Source organism: Protopterus annectens, chromosome 2.part0, assembly GCF_019279795.1.
Source record: "Protopterus annectens isolate FY-2018-M chromosome 2.part0, PAN1.0, whole genome shotgun sequence".
Lineage (NCBI taxonomy): Eukaryota > Metazoa > Chordata > Ceratodontiformes > Protopteridae > Protopterus > Protopterus annectens.
In genome coordinates, this window is record NC_056728.1 from 1,789,422,487 (window position 1) to 1,789,448,212 (window position 25,726).

The following is a 25,726-nucleotide window of genomic DNA, read 5'->3' on the forward strand; positions in this document are numbered from 1 at the left end:
CAAAGGCATGGACACAGCCTCCATTCTGGAGGCGGCCACCTGGTCCTCTATACACACCTTCACCAGACGCTGCAAATTAGACCACATCTCCAGATCCAGAACAGGGTTTGCTAGGGCTATCCTACAGGGCTTTGTGGAATCTTCTACCTCTACCTCTCCACCCTTCCTTCTTCCTAAGTTGTGGCACTCTCCCACACTAAGAATACTGCAACATGGGAATAGAGGGACATAATAGCGGTGTACAATCTTACCATAACCATAGATGTCCTCTTCCATGTTGCAGTATTCAATCACCCCACCTATCCCCCTTCTTTCCAATTGGTCTGTCTAGATGCACCCTGGAGCACACCACTTAGACTATGTTTAGATTAACCAGCAAATGGCACTTCACACTTTTTCTGTGGACAACATTTGGCTCATTCTAGTTAACTGTCCGACTGGGCAATTAAGATGTTCTTCGTGTTTCACTGTTGCAGTCCTCACATTTGGGTTATCTGCTTGCAGTAGCTCTGTCGGCCTGATTAACAAAGTCTTGGGTCCTGCGTCGGTTGCTGTCTCTTCCGTGATGCCAGGTAGTCAGGGGTATAAAACATGCAGCTGACGCCATTACATCAGTCTTTCTTGCATTGCTGCGCCAGAAGCAGTTTGCAAGTGCCTTTCGGGCGACTCCTGAAATTGTCATTTTCGAGTATTACAACCGAAGTCTTCAACTAAAGCCAAGTACCCCATTGGAGAAACTTTTTCTTGCTCTAATCCGATGTCTGTAAAAGTAAATAATTGCATTTCTTGTGGAAAGCAAATACTTCATAAAGATTTTCATTCGTACAATATTCCTTGCCTAGGCCCTGACACGATGTACCTCGCTGTCTGTTTTGTGCCTTATTTAAACAACGAATTATCCGTCTGTATATTTTCGCTTCTAAATATTTTGGTGCTCTGTTCAATTATCCAGATATGTCTCTGGTAAGCCATCCGACTACCGACATTCTGAAAAAACGCAAAGACAGACAGAGACAGGCCGCCTAGGTCCAAAGCTGCCGATTACATTTCTCCTAAGCCAGTTCGCCGGTACTCAGGTGCTTTTGCAGCCCCTGATACCCACTTCTTCAGATTTGCAGGCCTCTACTGCGAACATTCTGTGTCCGGTATGCCGCGACATGCTTCAGCTGTGGAACTTGCAGATGTCTCTACCTTGGATGGGTCTGGAACCGCTGTGCAGGCACCGGCTTCTGAGGATGTATTCAGGCCTACTGACTTGTATATCAAACCAATGCCATTTTCTTCTTTAAGGCCTAAAACTCGAACCATGCCTAGAAAACAGACGCCAAGACCGCATGATCAGGCCTCTATGCCTAAAAAAACAAACAAGAATGGATGAAGACCTTATTACTTTAATCTGGGGAAGCCAGCCTTCCCCCTCTGAGACCTAGGACTGAGTTTGCTTATGATACTTATGACCAGGATTCTGAAATTTGTTTCCTCTGACCAGGAATTTACCTTTATCTACCTATGAGGATTTTGATGCTGAGGACTCTATTCCATCTGCTTCAGACCAGAGGATTTCTCTTTTGGTGAAACCTTGCATACTCTTAGGGAGTTTATCATTGGGAAAGTCAGGATTTCTCTGATTCTAAAAAGAGGCTTGGGGATTTCTTACTCCTGCCCCAGCACAGGCCTTTAGCTATCCCTCCTGTACTGGGCATTGTTTGTCTTTTCTGAATCTGGCGTGGCCCCTGACTCTACCTCCTGTTCTCAGAAAACCTGATAGATATTACAGGGTTCTTGATTCTCACAAGTTCCTTTTCAAAAATCCTACTGCGGATCCTGAGACCATTTCACAGGGACCCAAGGGCATTAAAGCTACTACTGCCAAAAATCCTACCCCCTCTGATAGAGACTCAAGGGCGCTGGATAGACTGGGTAAGAAGGTATACACTTCTGCAACCTTGGCCATTAGGGCTTTAAACTGCCAGTTTCATATGTTGAAGTATCAGCAGCATATTATTGGATTGCTTAAACATTAAATAATGTTGATTCCTGATTGTGCTGAAAATAAGGATTTACAGGATTTAATGCATTCTGCTGAACAGGTTGGAAAACATACTTTGCATTGTGGTTTTGATTCACTAGGGGCATCTTACAGGGCTGCTGTCACTGGATCTGTACTTAGAAGGCATGCTTGGCTTAAGGAGCAATCCTTGCCAGATCATGTTAAAGAAAAAATTACTGGATGCTCCCTTAAATCAGGACTGCCTATTTGGCAAAAAATCAGAAGAAGTTCTTAAAAAGATGGAGGAAAAAGCTAAATCTATGCAAACTGTTAGATTTCTTACAAATACAACCTCCAAGATTTAGTAGGCCTTGCCCCTCTAAGAATTGGTCCTTTTCTGCCCTTCCAGGCCTTCTCAGTTCAAACCCAGATCCAGCAGAACTCCCAGGCTTCATTCCCAAGGTATGCACAGGGCTAAACAGTAGGGGCCCCCACTTCTAAATCTGGGAGTAGTAAAACTTCCCCCCATGGTAAACTGGCTCAGTGACTTAACTTTAAAACTTCCAAGCATTTCTCAACTGACTGCCCCTTTGGGGGGAAAGACTGCTGTACATGCAAAAAACTGGGAACTCATTACCCAGGACAGATGGGTCTTGAATAGTTTCCCAAGGATACAGATTTCACTTCCACACGTTACCAACCCCAAATGGTTGGCCAGATCTACCCCCAAATCAGTGGGCAGAGGCTCAAAAGCAAGTACTCTCTCTTAAGCATAAAGGCTATTCAGACTGTACCAGAAGAGGAAAAAGGGACAAGGTTTCTACTCTAGACTTTTTCTTCTTTCAGCTGCTCCCGTTAGGGGTCGCCACAGCAGATCAACTGTTTCCATTTCTTCCTGTCCTCTGCATCTTGCTCTGACACACCAACCACTTGCATGTCCTCTCTCGCCACATCCATAAACCTTATCTTAGGCCTTCCTTTTTTCTGTTACCTGGCATCTTCATCCTTAGCATCTTTTTCCCAATATACTCTGTATCCCTTCTCAGCACATGTCCAAACCAACGTAATCTTGCCTCTCCGGCTTTGTCTCCAAACCATCCAACCTGGGCTGACACTCTAATATACTTATTCCTAATCCTGTCCATCCTCTTCACACCCAGTGCAAATCTTAACATCAACTCTGCCACATCAAGCTCTGACTCCTGCCTTTTTGTCAATGCCACTGTCTCCAACCCATATAACATAGCTGGTCTCACTACCCTCTTGTAAACCTTCCCTTTCACTCTTACTGGTACTAGTCTGTCACAAATCACGCCTGACACTTTTCTCCACCCACTCCATCCTGCCAGCTCTCCTCTTAACCTCTCTTCCACACTCACTATTACTCTGAACTGTTGATCCCAAGTACTTAAACTCATTCACCTTTGCCACTTCTACTCCCTGCATCCTCACCATTCCTCTATCCTACCTCTCATTCACACACATATATTCTGTCTTAGTCCTGCTGGCCTTCATTTCTCTTCTCCCTAGAGCATATCTCCACCTCTCCAGGGTCTCCTCCACCTGTTCCCTACTCTCACTACAGATCACAATGTCATCTGCAAACATCATAGTCCACGGGGACTCATGTCTGATCTCGTCTGTCAACCTGTCCATCACCATTGCAAATAAGAAAGGGCTCAGAGCTGATCCTTGATGTAATCCTACCACCACCTTAAACACATCCGTCACTCCCACCGCAGACCTCACAGCTGTCACACTACCCTCGTACATATCCTGTACCACTCTTACATACTTTGACACTCCCGACTTCCTCATACAATACAGAGAAAACCAGGAACTGAAGAAAACCAATGAATGCTGAAGTTGACAAACCGCAAGGTTGTGGAGATACTGGGGGTGCAGGAAAACGATAAATCCAAGTAAAAAATCTGGTTTTAAAATGCAGAAGCGTTTATTTTGAACAGAATCAGAATCACGTTAAACACTAAAAGCGTTTTTCGTTCCAACAAGTGTCGGAACTTCATCAGACAGCAACTTCCTGTATTGCAACTTCATTTATAGGAATTAACCGCTGTCAGCAATTAATTATTTAAAACACACATAGCCCTTTGTTTTTTAAAGAAGCAGATACATAGTAAATGGTGTTAAAATATATTGAAATACAATACAATACAAAAGTCCTACATAGGTGCTTTATAAAGAACCAAGTGCAAAAATAAATGGGTTGTAATAGCCAAAAATAAAAATTAAAAAGGAGTTCATACATTTTTATATACGTACTTCTCTAGTTGTTTATTATAGTTATAGTTTGATTTACATCTTTTTATACATGCATTACTGATATTTATATTTATTTTTATTGAATACATAAATTGTATTACATTGATTGTTAAAATTGTATTTAGGTATGTAGACACTATTTGTATGGTCAACTCTATTCTATCTTATCTTATTTTAATTAGGCATATCATATATATTTTTTACATATATTTTTTATAATATTAGTGTGTATATGCATCGCAACATATACTTTTAAAGTAAAAGCACATGAACAACAAAGGTTGGGGTTACTTATAAAGTCACCGGACAAAGGAAATTATTGGCTATTACAACCCATTTATTTTTGCACTTGGTTCTTTATAAAGCACCTATGTAGGACTTTTGTATTGTATTGTATTTCAATATATTTTAACACCATTTACTATGTATCTGCTTCTTTAAAAAACAAAGGGCTATGTGTGTTTTAAATAATTAATTGCTGACAGCGGTTAATTCCTATAAATGAAGTTGCAATAGAGGAAGTTGTTGTCTGATGAAGTTCCGACACTTGTTGGAACGAAAAACGCTTTTAGTGTTTAACGTGATTCTGATTCTGTTCAAAATAAACGCTTCTGCATTTTAAAACCAGATTTTTTACTTGGATTTATCGTTTTCCTGCACCCCCAGTATCTCCACAACCTTGCGGTTTGTCAACTTCAGCATTCATTGGTTTTCTTCAGTTCCTGGTTTTCTTAGTTGTTCGTTAGTTGACTACCCTAGCGTAATGGATGAAGAGGGGGACCAGACACAGTCGCAAGGGAATCTTACCCAACTACTGAATTTGATCAACGATCAACTTGACCGCCTATCGGAGAAGGTAGACTGTGTTACCAACTCCAGCGGATTGACGAGGGCCTCTACAGCGGCAGCAGGCATACCTGGAGGAAACCAACAACTTTCTCAAGAGAGCGGACTAATACAGTCCCAACAGCATCGCCCGGTTGAGCCTAGAGAGACTAGAGAACCGCGCTCCTTCAATATGGACAACAACTTTAATATAAAATCATGGCTAGACACGGAACTCAACATGGACAACTTAAGTGAAGGTACTGAGCATTTTTCTTATAATGAAAACAGTGAATGCTTAACCGATAAACTGAAACTCTTTGACAACAAGCTTTTCAAGGTTAAAAAGCTACAATTAGAACTGAATTATTTAAACAGGTGTGTGCAGGAAAAAATTGTTCCGAAAGGCCTGAGACACTATTCCTATCCTACTGGCCTTGAATATGGGTCAGATTTCTTCAACGAACTAACTACTTTGTACAACAATCATGGCCTAGAAATATTACAATGCATGATTAAGCATTATAAAGTTTCTCTTGAAGGTTTAAATAATGAAGTTACATTACTGGAACATGAGATCAAAGTCGATTCAGACTACAACAGATATAAATATGAATTTGATAGAAGTTTAAATAGTATAGCGCAACAAATGGTCAAATTAAAGGGAAACAAACTTAAAAAACTGCAAAGGGACCTCAAAGCTTACAGTGAAGGGGAAGCATTCCCAAAACCACCTAACACACGTAACCCCCCACCCAAGACCAATGGGAACCCCTACCAAACAGTTTCAAAAGGTAAAGGAAAACGTTTACCATCCAGAAATGTGTTTACTACTAAAAGTAACTATGTTCTTCATCTCACATTGCTGCAGTCCTTACATATGGGTAGTCCACTGTCCTCGGTCGGCCCGAATACCAAAGTATTAGGCTGACGTCGGTCAAGGCGCTTTAGACTGACATCAGAACGTCAGGGTACAAAAGCGCATGACCGACATCATATCCTCAGTCTTTTTTGCCGCATGGTCCGATGCAGAAGCAGCGTTGCAAGTGCCGTTCGGCGTTCTGAAATTTTTCGAGTTCGGAGTTTCAGACCGAATCCAAGTTGGCTAAGTACCCGTTGGGAATATTTTGTTTTTCTTGCCTCAGTGTATTACCGGATGTCAGAAAAAGTGAATAACTGTATTTCTTGTGGGAAACAGATACCGCATAGGGATTACCATTCTTTGTGCATTCTTTGTTTGGGGCCTGAGCACGATGTTGTTGGGTGTCGCTTTTGTGCGAGGTTCAATAAGCGCACTATTAAGCGAAGGTTAGATTGTGCTAGGCTGGTCTTCGGTAAGCGGTGCAATTATAATATGCCGTCGGATTCTCCGGCGCCCGCTTCTTCGAAGAAGCGCAAAGACAAAACAGTTAAACCCAGGCAAGATGAGTCGTCCGTCCCGGACGCCGGTTCTTTAGAGGCTTCAGTGGAGCCGGTGGTTCCGACGGAGACTTCTTTGGAGTCTCAGGGGGAGACTTTGATTTTGCAGGATGTGGCCTCTCAAGAGGCAGGTCAGGCTGAAGGGGCTTCTCAGGTTACTGTACTCCCCTCCCTTCCTAGGGTGGTTAGGCCCTCTCCTTCTGTTTCCAAGGCTTCTCCCAGAGGCAGGCCAGGTTTAGCTTCTGTTGGTGTCACTCCTAGTTCAGCAGGGTCTGTGCCTAAGAAGCACATGCTTAAAATGGCAGAAGATTTGATTACTCTGATTAGAGGTTCTTTGCCCCCTCCTGATAAGAGGCCTAGGGTGGAGCCAGAATTGGGAGGTTTTGAGCAGGCTTCGGATGTTTCAGAGTCTTCGGCTGAAGACTTGCAGGAGTACTCTCCTTATTCTGATTCTGATGCAGATGATTCCACTCCTACTGCTTCTCCTCCGGAGGATTTTTCTTTTTCAGAGACACTTCATTCTATGAGGGAACATTTTAAGTGGGAAGGTCAGGACTTCTCTGATTCCCGGAAAAGGCTTAGGGAATTTTTGCTTTTACCCCAACACAGGCCCTTGGCTATACCTCCTGTTCTGGATGTTGTGGAAGATGTGTTTTCAGAGGCTTCACTTAATCCTGATTCTCTGCCTCCTGCGCCTGTTAAACCGGATAGGTATTACAGGGTACCGGAGGCTCATAAATATCTTGATAAGAGTCCTAGGGCGGACCCAGAAACCATTAGTCAGGGACCTAAGGGTGTTAAGGCTTCTGTGGTAAAGAATCCGGTTCCTCTAGATAAAGAGGCCAGAGCTTTGGATAGATGGGGAAAGAAGGTCTATACTTCTTCTACCTTAGCTATGAGGGCTTTGAATTGCCAGTTTCATATGTTGAAATATCAAAACTTTCTTCTTTCTCAATTGAAGTCTAAGGTGGATGCTCTGGCGGAAGGCATTGAGTGTAAAGAATTACAAGATTTGGTGCATGTCTCTGAACAGGTGGGTAAGCATTCATTACAATGTGGTTTTGATGCTGTGCAGGCCTCGTCTAGGGTGGCTGCCACTGGTTCAGTTCTTCGCAGGCACGCCTGGCTGAAGGATCAGAATTTATCTGACCATGTTAAGACAAGGATTTTGGATGCTCCTTTGCAGTCTGATGTGTTTGGTTCACCTGTGGAGTCAGTCTTGAAGAAGATGGAAGACAAGGCTAAGTCTATGCAGGCTGTTAAAGATTTTTTGCAGGTTCAGCCTCCAAAGTTTAGTAGGAATTGGCCTGCTAAGGGGTGGACGTATCCTTCTTATGATTCTCAGTCTAGGGGTAGATCTAGACGTGGTAGGGGCAGAGCTCAGGTTCTTTCAGACCTAGAACAGGGAGTTCACCTGCACAATCTTGGTGAGGGCAGGGGCCAGTCCTTTCGTAAACAGGCCCAATGACCTACTTTTTCAGCTGCCAGATCCTTCTTGCTTGGCAGCACCTTTGGGAGGAAGGTTGGCACTCTTCAAGGAAAATTGGATTTTGATTACCCAAGACAAATGGGTATTGGATATCATACACCAAGGTTACAAGTTTTATTTCCATACCTTGCCTCCTTTCAAAGGCATGCCAGACGTTCCTCCGCAGCAAAGACTAGAGGCTCACAAACAAATTTCTCTACTACTTCAATTAGGGGCCATACAACCGGTCCCTCTGCCAGAAGTGGGCCTAGGATTTTATTCTCGCCTGTTTCTAGTACCAAAGAAAGGGAACACGTGGAGACCAATTTTGGATTTATCTATCCTCAACACATATCTGGACATTCCCAAGTTCAAAATGTTGACGTTACATCAGCTTTTACCTCTGCTGGGCAAAGATCACTGGATGGTGACTCTGGATCTCAAGGAGGCTTATCTTCATGTTCCTATCAGGCTCAGTTGCAGGAAGTATCTGCGTTTTCGAGCTGGGACTTCTCATTATCAGTTCTCTGCATTGCCCTTTGGCTTATCTACTGCCCAGAGTGTTCACGAAGGTTCTGGCTCCAGTGGTAGCTTTCTTCAGGCTAAGAGGAATACAAATCTATCCTTATTTGGACGATTGCCTGATTCTGGCCCAAGGAAAGGACGAACTTCTTCATCATTTACAGTATGTGATGGCAGTGTTAAGATGCCTGGGGTATTCTGTGAACGAAATAAAGTCCAGTCTAGTACCCTCTCAGGACATGTGCTTTCTGGGTGTGAGACTGAATACAGCATCCCAGATAGCCTTTTTGACCCCGGACAAACAAAAGAATCTTTCTCTCTACTTCCACCAATTGTCTCGTCAGTCCAGGCTGACTGCAAGGACAGTCCTTCAAGCCTTGGGGTTCATGGCATCTTGTATTCTGGTACTTCCCAATGCCAAACTGCATATGAGGAAGCTACAATGGTATCTCAAGAATGTATGGACAGCACTGCCAAGATTTGGACACTGTCATTCAGATAATACCTTGCATTCAAAAGGAATTTTTGTGGTGGGCTCAGGAATGTCACCTAAACAAGGGACTCTCTGTGACCCGACCAGAGGCGAGTCAGATTCTAACGACAGATGCCTCAGATAAAGCTTGGGGAGCTCATCTACATGGAAAATGGGTACAAGACACGTGGCCTGCCAGACTTCAACATTTACATATCAACTTGAAGGAGATGTTAGCAGTCCAGTTTGCATTGATAGCTTTCAAGGATTTACTTCTTCCAGGGCAGGTGTTGATTCAAACAGACAGCACAACTGTCATGTGGTACATCAACAAGCAAGGGGGGACGCATTCATATCCTCTATGCAGACAAGCAATGATTTTGTGGGAGACTGCTCTGTTTACAGCTAAATCTTCAGGCAAGGTTTCTGCCAGGAGCACAGAACTCCTTAGCAGATGTGTTGAGCAGACAAATTATGGATCCCCACGAGTGGAAATTGGATCCTCATGTATTTCAGAAATTGACAGTGTTATGGGGAACTCCAGACATAGATCTGTTCGCTTCTCCACTAAATTACCAGCTGCCAAAGTTTTGCACAAAAGGTTTCATCCCACAGCTTGGAAAGTGGATGCTCTCTCATTCAATTGGAGCAATCTTCACGTGTATGCCTTTCCACCTCTGCCTCTCCTCCCAAAGGTACTCCTGAAGGTCAGACAGGACAAGCCAAACATGATTTTAATAGCTCCAGATTGGCCTCGACAGCACTGGTACCCATTACTGAGAAGTCTGGTGAGGAAGCCTCCATGGCCGTTGCCTTGATTCCTCACCTGCTGTCTCAAGAGAACAGTCATTTACTCAATGTCAAACTTCACTCTCTACATCTAACAGCCTGGCATATTCTGTTTTAAACCCTGGAGGGTCTCAGCTTCCACAACAAGTTTTGAATGTTATTTTGGAGGCCAGAAGGCCTAGTACAAGGAAAGTTTACGCAGATAAATGGAGGAGATTTTTATTTTGAAGTACAGCAAAGGACTTTGATGTTTCTAAACCTAATTTAAGTGTTGCTCTTCAATACCTTACTGAGTTATTGGACAAAGGTTTGTCCTTCTCTATAAAGGTTCATGCTGCAGCAATCTCTGCTCACTATGACTGTGACCCACCATTATTTTCTCATCCTTTGTTTAAGCAATTCCTTAGAGGGGCAAAGAATATAAGACCCCACGTAGAGCTCCTACTCCTGCTTGGGATCTCAATTTTGTGTTGGAGAAACTCACTCTACAACCTTTTGAGCCTGCAGCAACAGCAGAGTTGAAATATTTATCATGGAAGACTGCTTTTTTGTTGGCCATTACCTCTAGAAGGGTTTCTGAATTACAGGCCCTTATGGCGGTTGAGCCTTTCTTAATTTTCCACAAGGATAGGGTGTCTTTGCGTACTAACCCTTCTTTTATGCCTAAAGTTGTTTCTAGTGTGGCTTTAAACCAAACTATTCATTTGCCTACTTTTTATGCAAACCCCCAAAATAAAGGGGAGAGGATTTTGCACACTTTGGATATACACAGACAGTTGCAATATTATTTGAGCAGAACTAAAGGGTTCAGGCAGTCTCAGCAGTTGTTTGTTTCTTTTGCTTTGGGTTCTCAGGGCAAACCAGTTTCAAAACAAACTATTTCTAAGTGGATTGTTTTTGTATTACTTTCTGTTATTCCCATCATGGTAAGGAGATTCCAGCTGGGATTAGGCCTCATTCCACTCGGGCTACTGCCACTTCTACAGCTTTTAAGGGGTGGCTACTAAAGATATTTTGGAAGCAGCTACTTGGAGTTCAGTGCATACTTTCTCTAAGCATTACCACCTTCCACTTTACTCTAAATCTAGGGCTGGATTTGCCACTGCAATTTTACAGGGCATTTTGGCAGCCCTTAATGCTTTTTAGTTGGCCATCCTCCCTTACCTCTGCTTTGGGATTCTACCCATATGTAAGGACTGCAGCAATGTGAGATGAAGAACATAGTACAGTTTTTGTACCTACCATAAATGTAGATAGATGTTCGAAGATCCACATTGCTGCAGTCCAATTTACCCTCCCTCCTTCCCCTCTGTAGTTAGAGGTGGTGGTGTGGTTTGGGTTGTATTGTAAATATGGTTAGTGCAGGGGTGGTTGGTTATTTTTTGGCTTTAGCCTTTGTTGTTAGGGCCTTCTGACATCTGGGGCAAGAAAAGACTGAGGATATGACGTCGGTCATGCGCTTTTGTACCCTGACGTTCTGATGTCAGTCTAAAGCGCCTTGACCGACGTCAGCCTAATACTTTGGTATTCGGGCCGACCGAGGACAGCGGACTACCCATATGTAAGGACTGCAGCAATGTGGATCTTCGAACATCTACATTTATGGTAGGTACAAAACTGTACTTTTTTGCAACAACTTCTGGAAACATAAATACAGAAGATGAAACTTTTGAAGACGAAACAAGTGAACTGGAAACTGGCCAAACCTATCAGCAGGTTAACAATGCAAGACAAAATCAAGGCCCACAAAAAAACTACAAGGGGGTAAGGGGGGGACAATTGGTCAACGAACCCAATACAAGGGCAGAAACGGAGGTACAACACCAGGAGCAACAACCAGTATCAGGGTTAAAACTTCATGAAACCCTATTTAACATCAAAAAAGATTTTAAAATCTATAATTACACGGAATGTAAAATTGATCCCAGCTTGGTGGAACTGTTCGCTGAAGGAATGACCTTTCTACCCACTAGAAGTTGTGACATTTCTGAATTGATCATTGACTTTAAATTGTTTATACGCAAACTTAACTTAAACATTCTATTTGGTAACAACAGCTACAACACAAATGAACTGAGGATAGCCAGCACATTCAACCCACCCCAAAACTATGTACTTAATATGTTTGAACATCTTTGCACTAGTGAATTTAGAGACCTTACAAAACATGCCGGTAATAGGAACACTGAAACTAACATGTCAGAAGAAGAAAATATCTTACTAACCCTAATTAGACAGCTACCTTTGAGACTAATGAAGCCAGATAAGGGAGGAGGGTTAGCAGTCTTCTACAACGGAGACTACTCTAACATTATGTGTTCAATATTAGAGAGTGACACCTATGAGGCGATAAGTAGAAATGAATTAAACCAAGCTTACAACAGAATTAGAATGTTTTTCAGTGACTTATACACAGATGGTATTATTGATATAAAACAATACACATATATTACAATGATGGCACCCAGGATCCCAAAGATTTTCGGGATACCAAAGTTACATAAAAACTTATTAGATCCACCATTTAGAGCTCTAGTAGACGCAAGACAGTCCATGACTTATCCATGTGCAAAACTCGTGGACTGTATACTAAAAAAGTATGTAGAGCTGGAAACCCAGATTCTTAAGGATTCCTGGTCCTTTTTAGAAAGTATGCAGGCTACAACTTTTAACAAAACAGCGAACTTTTTAACTGTTGATAGTCGCGATTTATATTCATGTATCCCACATGCTGTAGGTATTGAATGGGTAGTTGATTTCATTAGAACTAAAGGAGCACACGACAACGAATGTCTTTTAGTTGAGCAACTCCTTGATATCATCTTGGAAAACAACTTTGTTTCCTTTGAAGGAAAGTTATTTAAGCAAAAAATAGGAGTAGCTATGGGCTCCCCAGTGGGATCCAGTTTTGCAAACTTGGTGTTAGCCCACTGGGAAAACAACTACATCCTCAGTAGTCACTGGATGAACAAAATATTTTGTTATAAAAGGTTTTTGGATGATATATTTATCATCATTAACGGGGATGAACATGTTGCAGACGAATTAGTTAACTATCTTAATTCAACTACTACATTCTTAACATTTACAAAAAACTATCAGGAAACATCGATTAATTTTCTAGATGTTTACCTGATTAAAAATATAGATAAATACACAGCAAAGATCTATAGGAAGGAAACACACTGTAACAGCTACTTACACTTCACGAGCATGCACCCCTATTATCAAAAGAAATCAGTTGTCAAAGGACAACTAGTTAGGGCTGCAAGGATGGTCACTCTAAACGAGGATTTTGAGGAAGAATGTGCATTCCTATATGATATGTTCATAAATAGAGGCTACCCTAATTCATTTTTGCATGTAATATTCCAAGAAGTAACTGAGAAAAGAAACAAGGGAATATATAAACCGATTTTGAACACTGTAGCAATATTAAGTAATTCACTTGTTTGTGATACTAGGACAAATTGTTTCGAGCAATTAGATGTCACTTCTTTAGCTACAGTTGAACAAGGTCTGACTGAGCTAGTAGAACACAAACAGGACTTTACTATTGCTTTTACATTCACTTATTGCACAGAAGCATTAAACATAGGCAGAATAGTGAAAAAATATTGGCGCTTCTTATCCTTAGACAAAAATTTATCCCACATTTTTAATTTTGGACCAACGATTTCATATAGAAGGGGCCACAACTTAAAAAAGTTATTGGAAATTAAACCAAAAATTAAGAAAGCTAGAAGAGGCACCAAGAAATGTGGGAGTTGCAAATACTGCCCATATATAGATACATCTGAAAATTTTATCATTAGAAATGAAACTTTCTATGTTAATATATCATGCAACTGTAATTCTAGGGCAATAGTCTATTTAGCTCAATGTACTAAGTGCCCTTCATTCTATGTGGGCAAAACAGATAGACGATTACGCGACAGGATATACGAGCACAATTATGCCATTGCGAAAAATAAAGATGACAATGCTCTGGCTAGACATTGTGCAAAAAATCTAGGCCATACATTTAAATTTATGGTTATTAATCAAATTGTGGAAAAAATTGATGAACAGGGTCTTATCAATGAAAACCTATTAAAACTTGAACTTGAGAGAAGTGAACTCAAATGGCAATTACGCTTAATGGCCTGTAGTGACCCAGGCCTGAACGAGTTCTGCTCGATTGCATGTATCCTTAAAATTAAAAGTTTATTTAGGTGATTTTTACATATATAAGAATAGATATTGTCTACCAAATAATAAACAACTAAAAAACAAAAAATAAAAAACATAAATAAAAATTAAAAAGGAGTTCATACATTTTTATACACGTACTTCTCTAGTTGTTTATTATAGTTAGTTTGATTTACATCTTTTTATACATGCATTACTGATATTTATATTTATTTTTATTGAATACATAAATTGTATTACATTGATTGTTAAAATTGTATTTAGGTATGTAGACACTATTTGTATGGTCAACTCTATTCTATCTTATCTTATTTTAATTAGGCATATCATATATATTTTTTACATATATTTTTTATAATAGTGTGTATATGCATCGCAACATATACTTTTAAAGTAAAAGCACATGAACAACAAAGGTTGGGGTTACTTATAAAGTCACCGGACAAAGGAAATTATTGGCTATTACAACCCATTTATTTTTGCACTTGGTTCTTTATAAAGCACCTATGTAGGACTTTTGTATTGTATTTCAATATATTTTAACACCATTTACTATGTATCTGCTTCTTTAAAAAACAAAGGGCTATGTGTGTTTTAAATAATTAATTGCTGACTGCGGTTAATTCCTATAAATGAAGTTGCAATAGAGGAAGATGTCTGATGAAGTTCCGACACTTGTTGGAACGAAAAACGCTTTTAGTGTTTAACGTGATTCTGATTCTGTTCAAAATAAACGCTTCTGCATTTTAAAACCAAATTTTTTACTTGGATTTATCGTTTTCCTGCACCCCCAGTATCTCCATGCACCCCCAGTATCTCCACAACCTTGCGGTTTGTCAACTTCAGCATTCCTCATACAATACCACAACTCCTATAGGCACCCTGTCATATGCTTTCTCTAAATCCACAAAGACACAATGCAACTCCTTCTGACCTTCTCTGTACTTCTCCATCAACACTCTCAGAGCAAACATTGCATCTGTAGTGCTATTTCCTGGCATGAAACCATACTGCTGATCACTAAACATCACCTCCCTTCTTAACCTAGCTTCCACTACTTTCACATAACTTCATGCTGTGACTAATCAGTTTAATCCCTCTGTAGTTACTACAACTCTGCACATCACCCTTATTCTTAAAAATCGGTACCAAAACACTTTCTCCATTCCTCAGGCATCCTCTCACTTTCCAAGATTTCATTAAGCAATCTAGTTAAAAACTCCACTGCCATTTCACCTAAACACCTCCATGCTTCCACAGGTATGTCATCTGGACCAACAGCCTTTCCGTTCTTCATCCTCTTCATAGCTATCCTTACTTCCTCCTTGCTAATCCACTGCACTTCATGATTCACTATCCGCACATCATCCAACCTTCTTTCCCTCTCATTCTCTTCATTCATCAACCCCTCAAAGTACTGTCTCCATCTGCTCAACACACTCTTCTCGCTTGTGAGTACGTTTCCCTCATTATCCTTTATCACCCGTACCTGCTGCACATCTTTACTAGCTCGGTCCCTCTGTCTAGCCAATCGGTACATGTCCTTTTCTCCCTCCTTAGTGTCCAACCTTTTATATAACTCTTCATACGCCTTATCCTTGGCCTTTGCCACCTCTCTTTGCCATGCACCTCATCTCCTTATACTCTTGTCTACTTTCTTCATCTCTTTGACAATCCCACTTCTTCTTCTCCAACCTCTTTCTCTGTATACTTTCCTGTACTTCTTCTTTCCACCACCAGGTCTCCTTGTCCTCCCTCTTTCCAGATGTCACACCAAGCACCCTTCTAGCCATTTCTCTTACTAGCTGTGCTGTAGTTACCCAGCTATGCGGTAACTCTTCACTGCCACCCAGTGCCCATCTTGACTCTTCCGTGAACATCACCTCACAATTACCCTTTTTCAATTTCCACCATTTGATCCTTGGTGCTGCCCTCATTCATCCTTTTTTTCTTGATCACCAATGTCATTCTACAAACCACCATCCTATGCTGCCTAACTATACTTTCCCCTGCCACCACTTTACAGTCTCCAATCTCCTTCAGATTGGCCCTTCTACATAAGATATCCACCTGTGTGCATCTTCCTCCACTCTTGTATGTCACCATATGCTCCTCCCTCTTGTTAAAATACATATTCATCACAGCCATGTCCATCCTTTTCGCAAAATCCACTACCATCTGATCTTCTGCATTCCTTTGCTTAACACCATACCTACCCATCACTTCCTCATCCCCTCTGTTCCCTTCACCAACATGCCCATTGAAATCTGCTCCTATCACCAGTCTCTCACCCTTGGCTACAGTCATCACCACTTCATCCAACTCACTTCAAAATTTTTCTTTCTCATCCATCGCACACCCAACTTGTGGTGCATATACACTAACAACATTCATCATTACACCATCAATTTCCAGCTTCATAAACCTCACTCTATCCAACACTCTTTTCACCTCTAAAACACTCTTAGCATGCTGTTCCTTCAGGATAATGCCTATGCCATTTCTCCTCCCATCCACACTATGATAAAACAATTTGATACATCTAGCCTTGCTCCTCTTCCATCTGGTCTCTTGCACGCACACTATACCAACCGTTCTTCGGTTCATCATATCAGCTAGCTCCCTCCCTATACCAGTCATACTGCCAACATTCAAAGTTCCGACCCTCACTATCACAGTCCTAGCCTTTACCTGCCTTTGGGCATGCCTTCCACCTCTCCTCCTCCAGCCAACAGTAGCCCAATTTCCACCAGCACCCTGTTGGCCAACAGTACTGGTGGCGGTCGTTGTTAACCCGGGCCTCGACCGATCCGGTATGAATTTCTGTACAGTTTTCTGCATGTATGATGTGGCAAAATTTTACACTGGATGCTTTTCCTGACTCAACCCTCCCCATTTATCCGGGCTTGGGACCGGCACAAAGAAATGCACTGGTTTGTGCATCCCCAGTGGCTGGGTTACTCAAGACTTTTTCTGGTACCTAGAAAATACAACTCGTGTCCTATCCTGGACCTGTCTATTTTTAAACACTTTTTTGGTGATTCCAAAATTCAAGATGCTAACTCTTCACCAGTTGCTTCCCATGCTAGGCAAAGATGCCTGGTTGGCAACACTCTAAAGGAAGCATACCTGCACATCCCACTCGGGGAATCTTACAGAAGATACCTACGCTTCAAAGCAGGTTACATGCACTATCAGTTCTCTGCACTGCATGGGGGGGCTCACCTGGCAGGGAAGTGCATTCAGGGCAAATGGAACGCAAGTCAAATGCATCTGCATATCAGTCAAAAAGAAATGTTAGTTGTACAGAATGCTCTACACCCAGGGTATTCACAAAATGCCTAGCTCCAGTTATTGCATTTTGCAGGCAAAGAAATATTCAAATATACCCATACCTGGACGATTGTCTAATTCGGGTAGAAAGCCAGGGCATACTTTTGAATCATCTGGCTTTTGTACAAAGGGTGGTAACTTGTCCTGGGGTACACCATAAACGAAAATAAATCACACCTGTTACCCTGTCAACAAATTATATTCCTAGGAGCAAGCTTGAATACAACTTCCCAGATGGCTTTCCTCACGCCAGAGAAACAAATTCATTTGAAAACCTACTTCAAATTAGTGGCCACAAAAGCCCTGCTATCTCCAAGACAAATACTGCAAGCCTTGGGGTTCATGGCCTCCTGCATTCTTATAATTCCATATGCAAGACTGCATATGAGGAAACTACAATGGTATCTAAAAAGCATGTGGTGTCAATATTCTCAGGATCTAGAAGCAATGATTCCTGTTATACCTTGCCTACGGTTAGAGTTCCTTTGGTGGGTAGAGGCCTGCCACCAAAACAAGGGACTACCATTCACTCTACCCCCTGCTGCCCAAACCCTAACAAGAGGTGCATCAGACTGCATGGGGGGGCTCACCTGGCAGGGAAGTGCATTCAGGGCAAATGGAACCCAAGTCAAATGCATCTGCATATCAGTCATAAAGAAATGTTAGTTGTACAGAATGCTCTGACAGCCTTCAAGGACCACATTCTTCCAGGACAGTTAATGGTAAAGACTGACAACACCACTGTTATGTAGTACATAAACAAGCAGGGGGGGGAGGGTACCCATTCTTACCCCCTCTGCAGACTAGCCATGGCAATGTGGAACACAACCTTGAACTACCAAGTGCACCTACAAGCTCAATTCCTGCCCGGCTAGCTAAAGTCACTGGCAGACTACCTAAGCAGAAATCTCATGGACCCACACGAGTGGAAACTGGAACCAAAGGTATTCAACCTTTTGAGAAATGGTGGAATCCAGAGATAGACCTGTTTGCCTCCTCCCAGAACTACCAACTTGGACAAATTCTGCACAGGGACTTCCCAGAGTCAAGCTTGGAAAGTGGATGCCCTGTCCTTCACCTGGGAAAGCCCCTCAGTTTGACTTCCCCCTCTGCCTCTCCTCTCAAGTTCTGGTAAAGATCAAACAAGACAAACCAAGGACAATACTGATTGCACCAGACTGGCTACGCCAGCACTGGTACCCCTTTTTGCGCAGTATGTCACCGCTGGAACCATGGCACCTGCCTCAGACCCCTTCCCTGCTGTCTCAGCAGGAGGGCCAGATTCTGCATCCTCCACTTCAAACCCTGAACCTTGCAGCCTGGCTAATTCCTTGAGCTCTCCTATAGCATACCTCAGTAAGCTGGTGCTAGATGTCATTCTGGAGGCAAGGAGGGCCTAGTACTAGAAAATCATATGCTGAAAAATGGAAAAGATACTGTTCCTGGAGCCAGACCCAGGGGATGGGCACAGCAGTGCCAAGCTTACCTCATATTATTCAGTACTTAACAGAGATGCTCCACAACGGCCTTTCCTTCTTGTCTGTTAAAATTCATGCCTCTGCCATTTCAGCACATTATAATACTGAACCAACCCTTTTTTTCTCACCCCCTGCTAAATTCCTCAGAGGAGCCAAAAGCTTAAGACCATCCAGGAGAGCCCCCTACTCCAGCCCTGGACCTTAACTTTTTATTGGAAAAGCTCACTCTACCTCCTTTTGACCCAGCTGAAACTGCAGAGTTGAAATTCCTTTTTTAGAAAACAGCCTTCCTTCTAGCCATCACTTCAGCTAGAAGAGTGTCTAAATTATAGGCCCTCATGGCAGTGGAGCCCTTCGTCATCTTCCATGCAGACAGTGTCCCTCGGGACCAGTCCCTCTTTTATGCCCACGGTGGTGTCTAGTGTGGCCCTTAATCAGTCCATTTCCCTAATCCACAGAACAAAGGAGAACAAATACTGCACTCTTTGGATGTGCACAGACAACTTAGATTTTATTTGGACAGGACTAAGCCTCTCAGAAAATCTGAACAGCTGCTAGATGGCTTTGCTGCAGGGACAGAGGGGAAGGCTATTTCAAAGCAAACCATTTCTAGGTGGATAGCCCATTGCATTAATTTCTGCTATAAGCACCATGGAAAACCTACCCCACAGGGGATAAGATCGCATTCCACCAAGGCTGCATCTACTTCTACAGCCTTTCTCATAGGTGTCCCTACCAAGGGACATCCTAGAAGCTGCTACCTGGAGCAATGTACATACCTTCATCAAGCATTACCACATGCTTATTTTTTCTAAATCCAGAGCTGCTTTTGCCACTGCAGTCTTGCAGGGCTTAATAGCTGGTCCTAATGCTCTCCAACTTCCTCCTCCCCTTCCTTGGCTTTAGGAATCGACCCAAATGTAATGACTGCAACAGTGAAACACGAACGTAGTACAGTTGAAAACTAATAAATTGCAAAACCAACTTAGTAATAAACCACACACTGGAGCCAGAATAAATTTAGCGTTTTCGTCCCGTTTATTACAGAACTTCAGAATCATACAATACACTACTGACATTTCCTTTTATATCAAGAACATCCCAACATCACTTCCCACAATAATTAAACCTTAAAGGCATAGTTATTAAATAACCAATAAACTTTCAAAACATAATATATAAAATATACTATGTACTTGATGCAAGACTTTAAAACATGACACACAATTGTTTCATCTTTGTCAGAAGTTGACATAATTCAGATAACTTTTAACCGAAACCTTAATACCAGGTGTTACGTCAGCTCTTAAAGCTGCCATTTGAACTCTATCTTCTTTTAAAAAAAAAAATTGTTAAATGAACCTACAAATTGATCTGTATTAACTTTTTCTACAACACAAAAAGTAAACTTTCTAAAATTTTCACAGTTCAGGGAATGCTTTGCTAATGCATTATTCATATATTTTTTCTTAATACCAAGAAGGTGTTCCCTAACCCTGTATTTCAACTTTCTAATAGTCTTTCCTATATAGAAATGTTCACAGTTGGAACACACTGCAAGGTATACTAAACCCTCACTCTGGCAATCAAACCTACCTCTGGTTGTTAAAGTACATTTTAAATGCTTAAAATAATGACTCTCTGCACCCTTATACATAGTTTTATTGCAATTTGTGCAAGCAAAAGTATCTAACAGAGTAATTACTCTGTCATGATCTTTACATTTATGTCCACCTTCCAAAATCTCTTAAATTTTTAGTTTAATGTTTGGTTGAGTCCCTATAATTTTACTCAATTCCTCATTACCTAAAATAATTTTCCAGTTTTGTCGTACAGTTCTTTTAATATTGGGTCCATCAACACTCATGGGTACTGGAAATGCATGTTTAAATTCCTCATGCTGTATCATATTCTGACTAAGATTCTTTTTCTGAAATCCAGCAGTAAGAATAGGAGGGTACTTGTCATCCCTATGATTCCCCACATGTTGAATCACATCATTAAGAATTTCAAAAGAGTAACCCCTACAAAGAAAAAGCTGTTTGAGTGCTTCATCTTCCACTTTATACTGTTAGTCATCACTGACCATTCTACGGAGTCTGATTACTTGACCTTTAAATACATTAATTTTCATATATTTGGGGTGGAAGCTTTCAAAGTGTAAATAATTATTGGTAAAAGTTTTCTTCCTATAAACATTACTCCTAAATGTCTTCTTATCTACATCCATCCTTACTTCTACGTCCAAAATGTAACTGTGGTGTCTATGTTGCCAATCGTAAATTCAAGCCAAGATACTGTTTGATTAATTTGCCCAAAAAACTCACTGTTCACTATTACCTGCCCATACAAAGAATAAATAGTCAATGTAACGTCTATAGTACCTTACATATTTAAATAAATCCATCTTCTCCAAAAATGTAATTTCCCACGAACACATCACTAAGTTGGCAAAAACAGGGGCTATATGAGCCCCCATCGCTACTTGTTTGTTGATAGATTTCTTTTTCAAACATGAAAACATTTTTATGCAGTACTATTTCCATCAAATGACAAAAATGTCATCTTTACACTTCACTTGGCTTAAGAAGAGCCTCAAACTCTATACCTTCATTTTTATCAGTTGCTGTATGTTGTGAACATATGTCTGTGCATAACAGACTTCCATCTCCCTGAAACGAAGTGCCGTAGCTCTTTCAAAAACATCCAAGAATCCCTAAGATACCAATTACTCCTTTGCATTATAGGATTAAGTATATTATCCAAATGGAAGTTTTGGACATTTTACTAAAAGGGGCTGAAGCAATTGGCCTTAACAGTGGATTTTTTTCATTCTTATGTATCTTGGGGATGCCAAACAGCATCCCCAGTTGAGGCTGATCAACACTCAGATATTCAAAAACATCTATAGAAATGTACTGCTTGATATAATAAGTCAAGCAAAATCAAATCCAGTTCTTGAAATTTCTTTCTAATAGTCTTTAGACACTTTAAGATACTTATTTCCATCTGTCAATAACTCTCTAATACTACTAGAGTAATCCATATTATTCATTCTAACAAGTCCCTGACTTTTATCTGCTTTCATATATCTGATGTTATTATATGAAGCCAACTGTTTAAGCGCCAGGTTTTCCTCCTTGGTCAGATTGTCAAAACATTTCCACTGTTTACCTCTACTCTGTAAATTGTAAAGGTCATTTTCACAAGTACTAGAAAAAATACTCAAGGTGTTAACCAAGGGAGGGTTAACATTTTTGTTTTTCTTAAATTGCCCAGCACTAGGTAAAAATGCACCATGATACAAATATCTTGGATTCAATTTTTGTACATACAGCTTAAAATCCAAAATAGTATAAGTAAATCCAGCTTTTTTTGCAGGCACAAATGAAAAACCTTTTTGAAGTACTTTAACCTCCACTTCACTAAATTTTTTATTACTTAGATTGAATATTTTTTGTGTAAATGTTAACGCCCTTTGTTCTTGCCTTTCCTCCAGTCACAAGTGCTTCCTGATTTGGGGGTGGGGTATTGGTCCCTGTAGTCTGAATGGTAAAGGGGACATTCTCCTCGCTTTCAACACTAGAAACACTAGTTAATTGATCCCTATTATCACCAATCATAAGTATATTCACATTTCCTACCTCAGCGAAGGAATCAAGCCTGTTCAACCCTTCAGGCTTCTGAAATTCCCTTCTCTAATTTTTGTCATTTGAAAAATTATTTTTTTTATTGACTAAATATGCTTGTTTCTGTTGGTAAAGCTTGTAAATCCCTGAACAATTTTTTTCTTTTTCTTACTAACTATATTATCAGTTAATTGGATAACTTTGTTCCCTAAACTGTCAAACGTATACTGATAAAAAGAAAGCATAGGATGTTGCTTCAAAACATTAAGTTTCACAATCTCCTCCTTGAAATCCATCTGTTCTTTGTTCCACTGTATTAACAATTTAAGTACTTCAAGCCCCATATTATTATATGCATCCTTTAACTTGTTAAATTATCAAATTTCACTGCGTTAGGAAACGCGTACACTCTAAGCCCCAAAGGCACAATAGACAAGTTAATACATTTGTTTAGATACTGATTTTCATATATCAACGTTTTAAATCTAAGAACTTTTTTCTCCAACTGGAGAAACTGAGTTTTGAAATCTGGCATGTCTCTTCATACCTATCTTAAATCCGTTGGTACATCACTGTTAATACTAAAATCAAAAAATGGGTTCACAACGTTGGATTCTAGTAATTCAACAATGGGCTTACCATTGTCAAACACTGTATCCGCTACGATGGTCCCTTCTTCTGAAGAGGAACGGCCGTTACCATTGCCATCTCGCCTAAATGCATGACGACCTCCATTTCCTATCATCCTCTCTAATAAGTCTTATGCTTTGGAAACGACTTCCCATAATGTGACAGTAAGCGTGTTGACTTCATCGGGCGTTGGAAACATGCTGATGTCATCCTCATTAATACTTTGCGTAGTCATAGCAATGAGTGTCAGAGAATCTTTAACCACCACTACCAAGGTATTGATGGAAACAGCAATTATATTTGGTCACAGGTAAAAGGTAGAGTACTACTGTGCTAGACCAATGCTACCAATTACCAGCCCTTAAAAGAGCTTTTTTCTAATGAGAGACCAGCTCTCTCCTACTCTGTTACAGAATATCTAAAGCGGAAGTCTAATCTCTGACACTGTTGTTCAATCAATTACCAGCTCTCAAAAGAGCTTTTTTTAAAAAAACAATGTTCCCAATAACACAAACAGTGAATATGTAAACTGCTGTCAATCCTTTACCCAAATTCATACGATAAAAATTACCAGCTCTAAAAACTTTTATAAGGAGACAGTCCTATGCTTACCACGCTGTGTTAAAAACCGCTAGAAAGGTGATGAAAATCCGCTTGGCTATTAAAATTGAAGACTGTTATAAGCTTGCAAATTACGAAAATAATTTTTCAATAGAAAAAAAACTCCAGCAACCAGTGTAAGAAAACTCAACTGAAAACTATAAGATTGCAGAACCAACTTGGAAATAAACCACACACTGGAGCCAGAATAAATTTAGCGCTTTCGTCCCGTTTATTACAGAACTTCAGAATCATACATTACACTACTGACATAATTTTTTTTTATATCGAGAACATCCCAACATCACTTCCTACAATAATTAAACCTTAAAGACAGTGCAGTTGTGTACACTTACCATAAATGTAGATGTTAGTGTATTCACTGTTGCAGTCCTGGTTACCCTCCCCCCAGCCCCCCTGACTTCTCTTGGCTATACCTTTCTTTGTTAGTGTATTGCAGCTTTCTGGTGTATTTGCTATTTGTTGGAGGTGTAACCTAACGTATAATTGCTTCCCATTATGGGGGCACCTGACATCTGGGGCAAGAAAAACTGATGTAATGGCGTTGGCTGCATGTTTTATACCCCTGACTACCTGACGTCATGGAAGAAGGGACAGCATCCGACACAGGGATCCAAGACTTTGATATTCAGGCCGGCTGAGGGCTACCTGCAGGCAGATACCCAAATGTAATGACTGCAGCAGTGATTACACACTAACATCTACATTTATAGTAAGTGTACACAACTGTACTATCCCTTACTATGAGGAAGTTTCAGACTTGGAAGGCTTTGACTCAGACGAAGGACCCTCTTACACATCTTTGAGGAATTTGATTGAGGAGAGCATTTCCTCTGCTTCGCCTCCAGGGGATCAAACTTTTGGGGGAAACTCTTCATGCTATGAAGTAGCATTTTCAGTAAGAAGCACAAGATTTACCCACAGGCCAAGAAGAGAGTTTGGGAGTTCTAGGACCTCCCTGAACACAAACCTTTAGCTGTCCCTCCCAGTTTGGATATGGTAGAGAATTTTTTCAGGATGCATTGTTGAACCCTGACTCACTTCCCCTGCCCCTAGGAAACCAGACAGATTTATAGGGTGCATTATTAGGAGACATGCATGGCTTAAGGAGCAATCTCTCCCTGATCATGTAAAGGCTAACCTTTTGGACGCTCCCCTTGACAGAGACTCTTTGGACCAACATCTGAAGCAGTATTCAAGATGGAAGACGGGGCCAAGTCCATGCAAACAGTTAAGGACTTCTGCAGGTACAACCACCAAGGCTCAGCAGGAATTTTTAAGCCAAATATTGGTCCTTTCCTACCCAGCTTAGAGTAAACCGAGAAGGCCTCAAAAAGGCAGAGCCTCCAGGCAAAAGCATCACCAACAGAGATCTAGGCAATGGACATCTGAAACAACCAGGCAAGGGAGTTCTAGGTCACAGCCCCTAGCCAGAGAGCAGTCATGGCACTCTCCCTCTGCTCCACCCTCCTGCCACCACCCCAAAATTAGGAAAAAGACTCTCTTCCTCCAAAACTGGGCCTAAATTACTTCAGATCAGTGGTTTCTAAGCATTATTGCAAATGGTTACTAACTCTCAAAGAATCCTTATTATGCTCTGGTTTTCCATCTGTACCCCCAAATAAAAAAAAACTCAGGCTCTCTAACAGGTACAGATTCTCTGTTAGTGTTTCACTGTTGCAGTCATTACACTTGGATTAACCAGCTGGCAGGCTACCCGCAGTCTGCCTGAATTCCAAAGTCCTGGTCCGGCGGTGGTTGCCGTCGCCTCTTCCCTGACGTCAGTGCGCCAGGGGTATAAAAGATGCAGCAGACGCCATTTTCTTCAGTCTTTCTTGCCACGTGGTGCCTGAAGCAAAAGCAGTTTGCAAGTGCCGGTCTGCCAACTCCTGAGATTTTCAAATTCGAATTTCAGATCCGAAGTCTTCATTAAAGCTAAGTACCCCGTTGGGGAAACGTTTTTCTTGCTCCAGTCCGATGTCAGAAAAAGTTAACAGTTGTATTTCTTGTGGGAAGCAAATACCTCATAAGTATTTTCATTCTTACTGCATTCCTTGCCTAGGCCCCGACCACGAA

General features: G+C 41.1%; 1 protein-coding gene across 1 annotated transcript in view; it reads left to right on the forward strand.

Moving 5' to 3' along the window:
• The window catches only part of RCC2 (regulator of chromosome condensation 2), a 1,536,688-nt gene that overhangs the window by 607,836 nt on the left and 903,126 nt on the right, over window positions 1–25,726 (forward strand). The window contains exon 10 of the mRNA XM_044061821.1: window positions 1,674–1,692. Coding sequence (XP_043917756.1) covers window positions 1,674–1,692 — 19 coding nt within the window. The remainder of the gene's footprint in view (window positions 1–1,673; window positions 1,693–25,726) is intronic.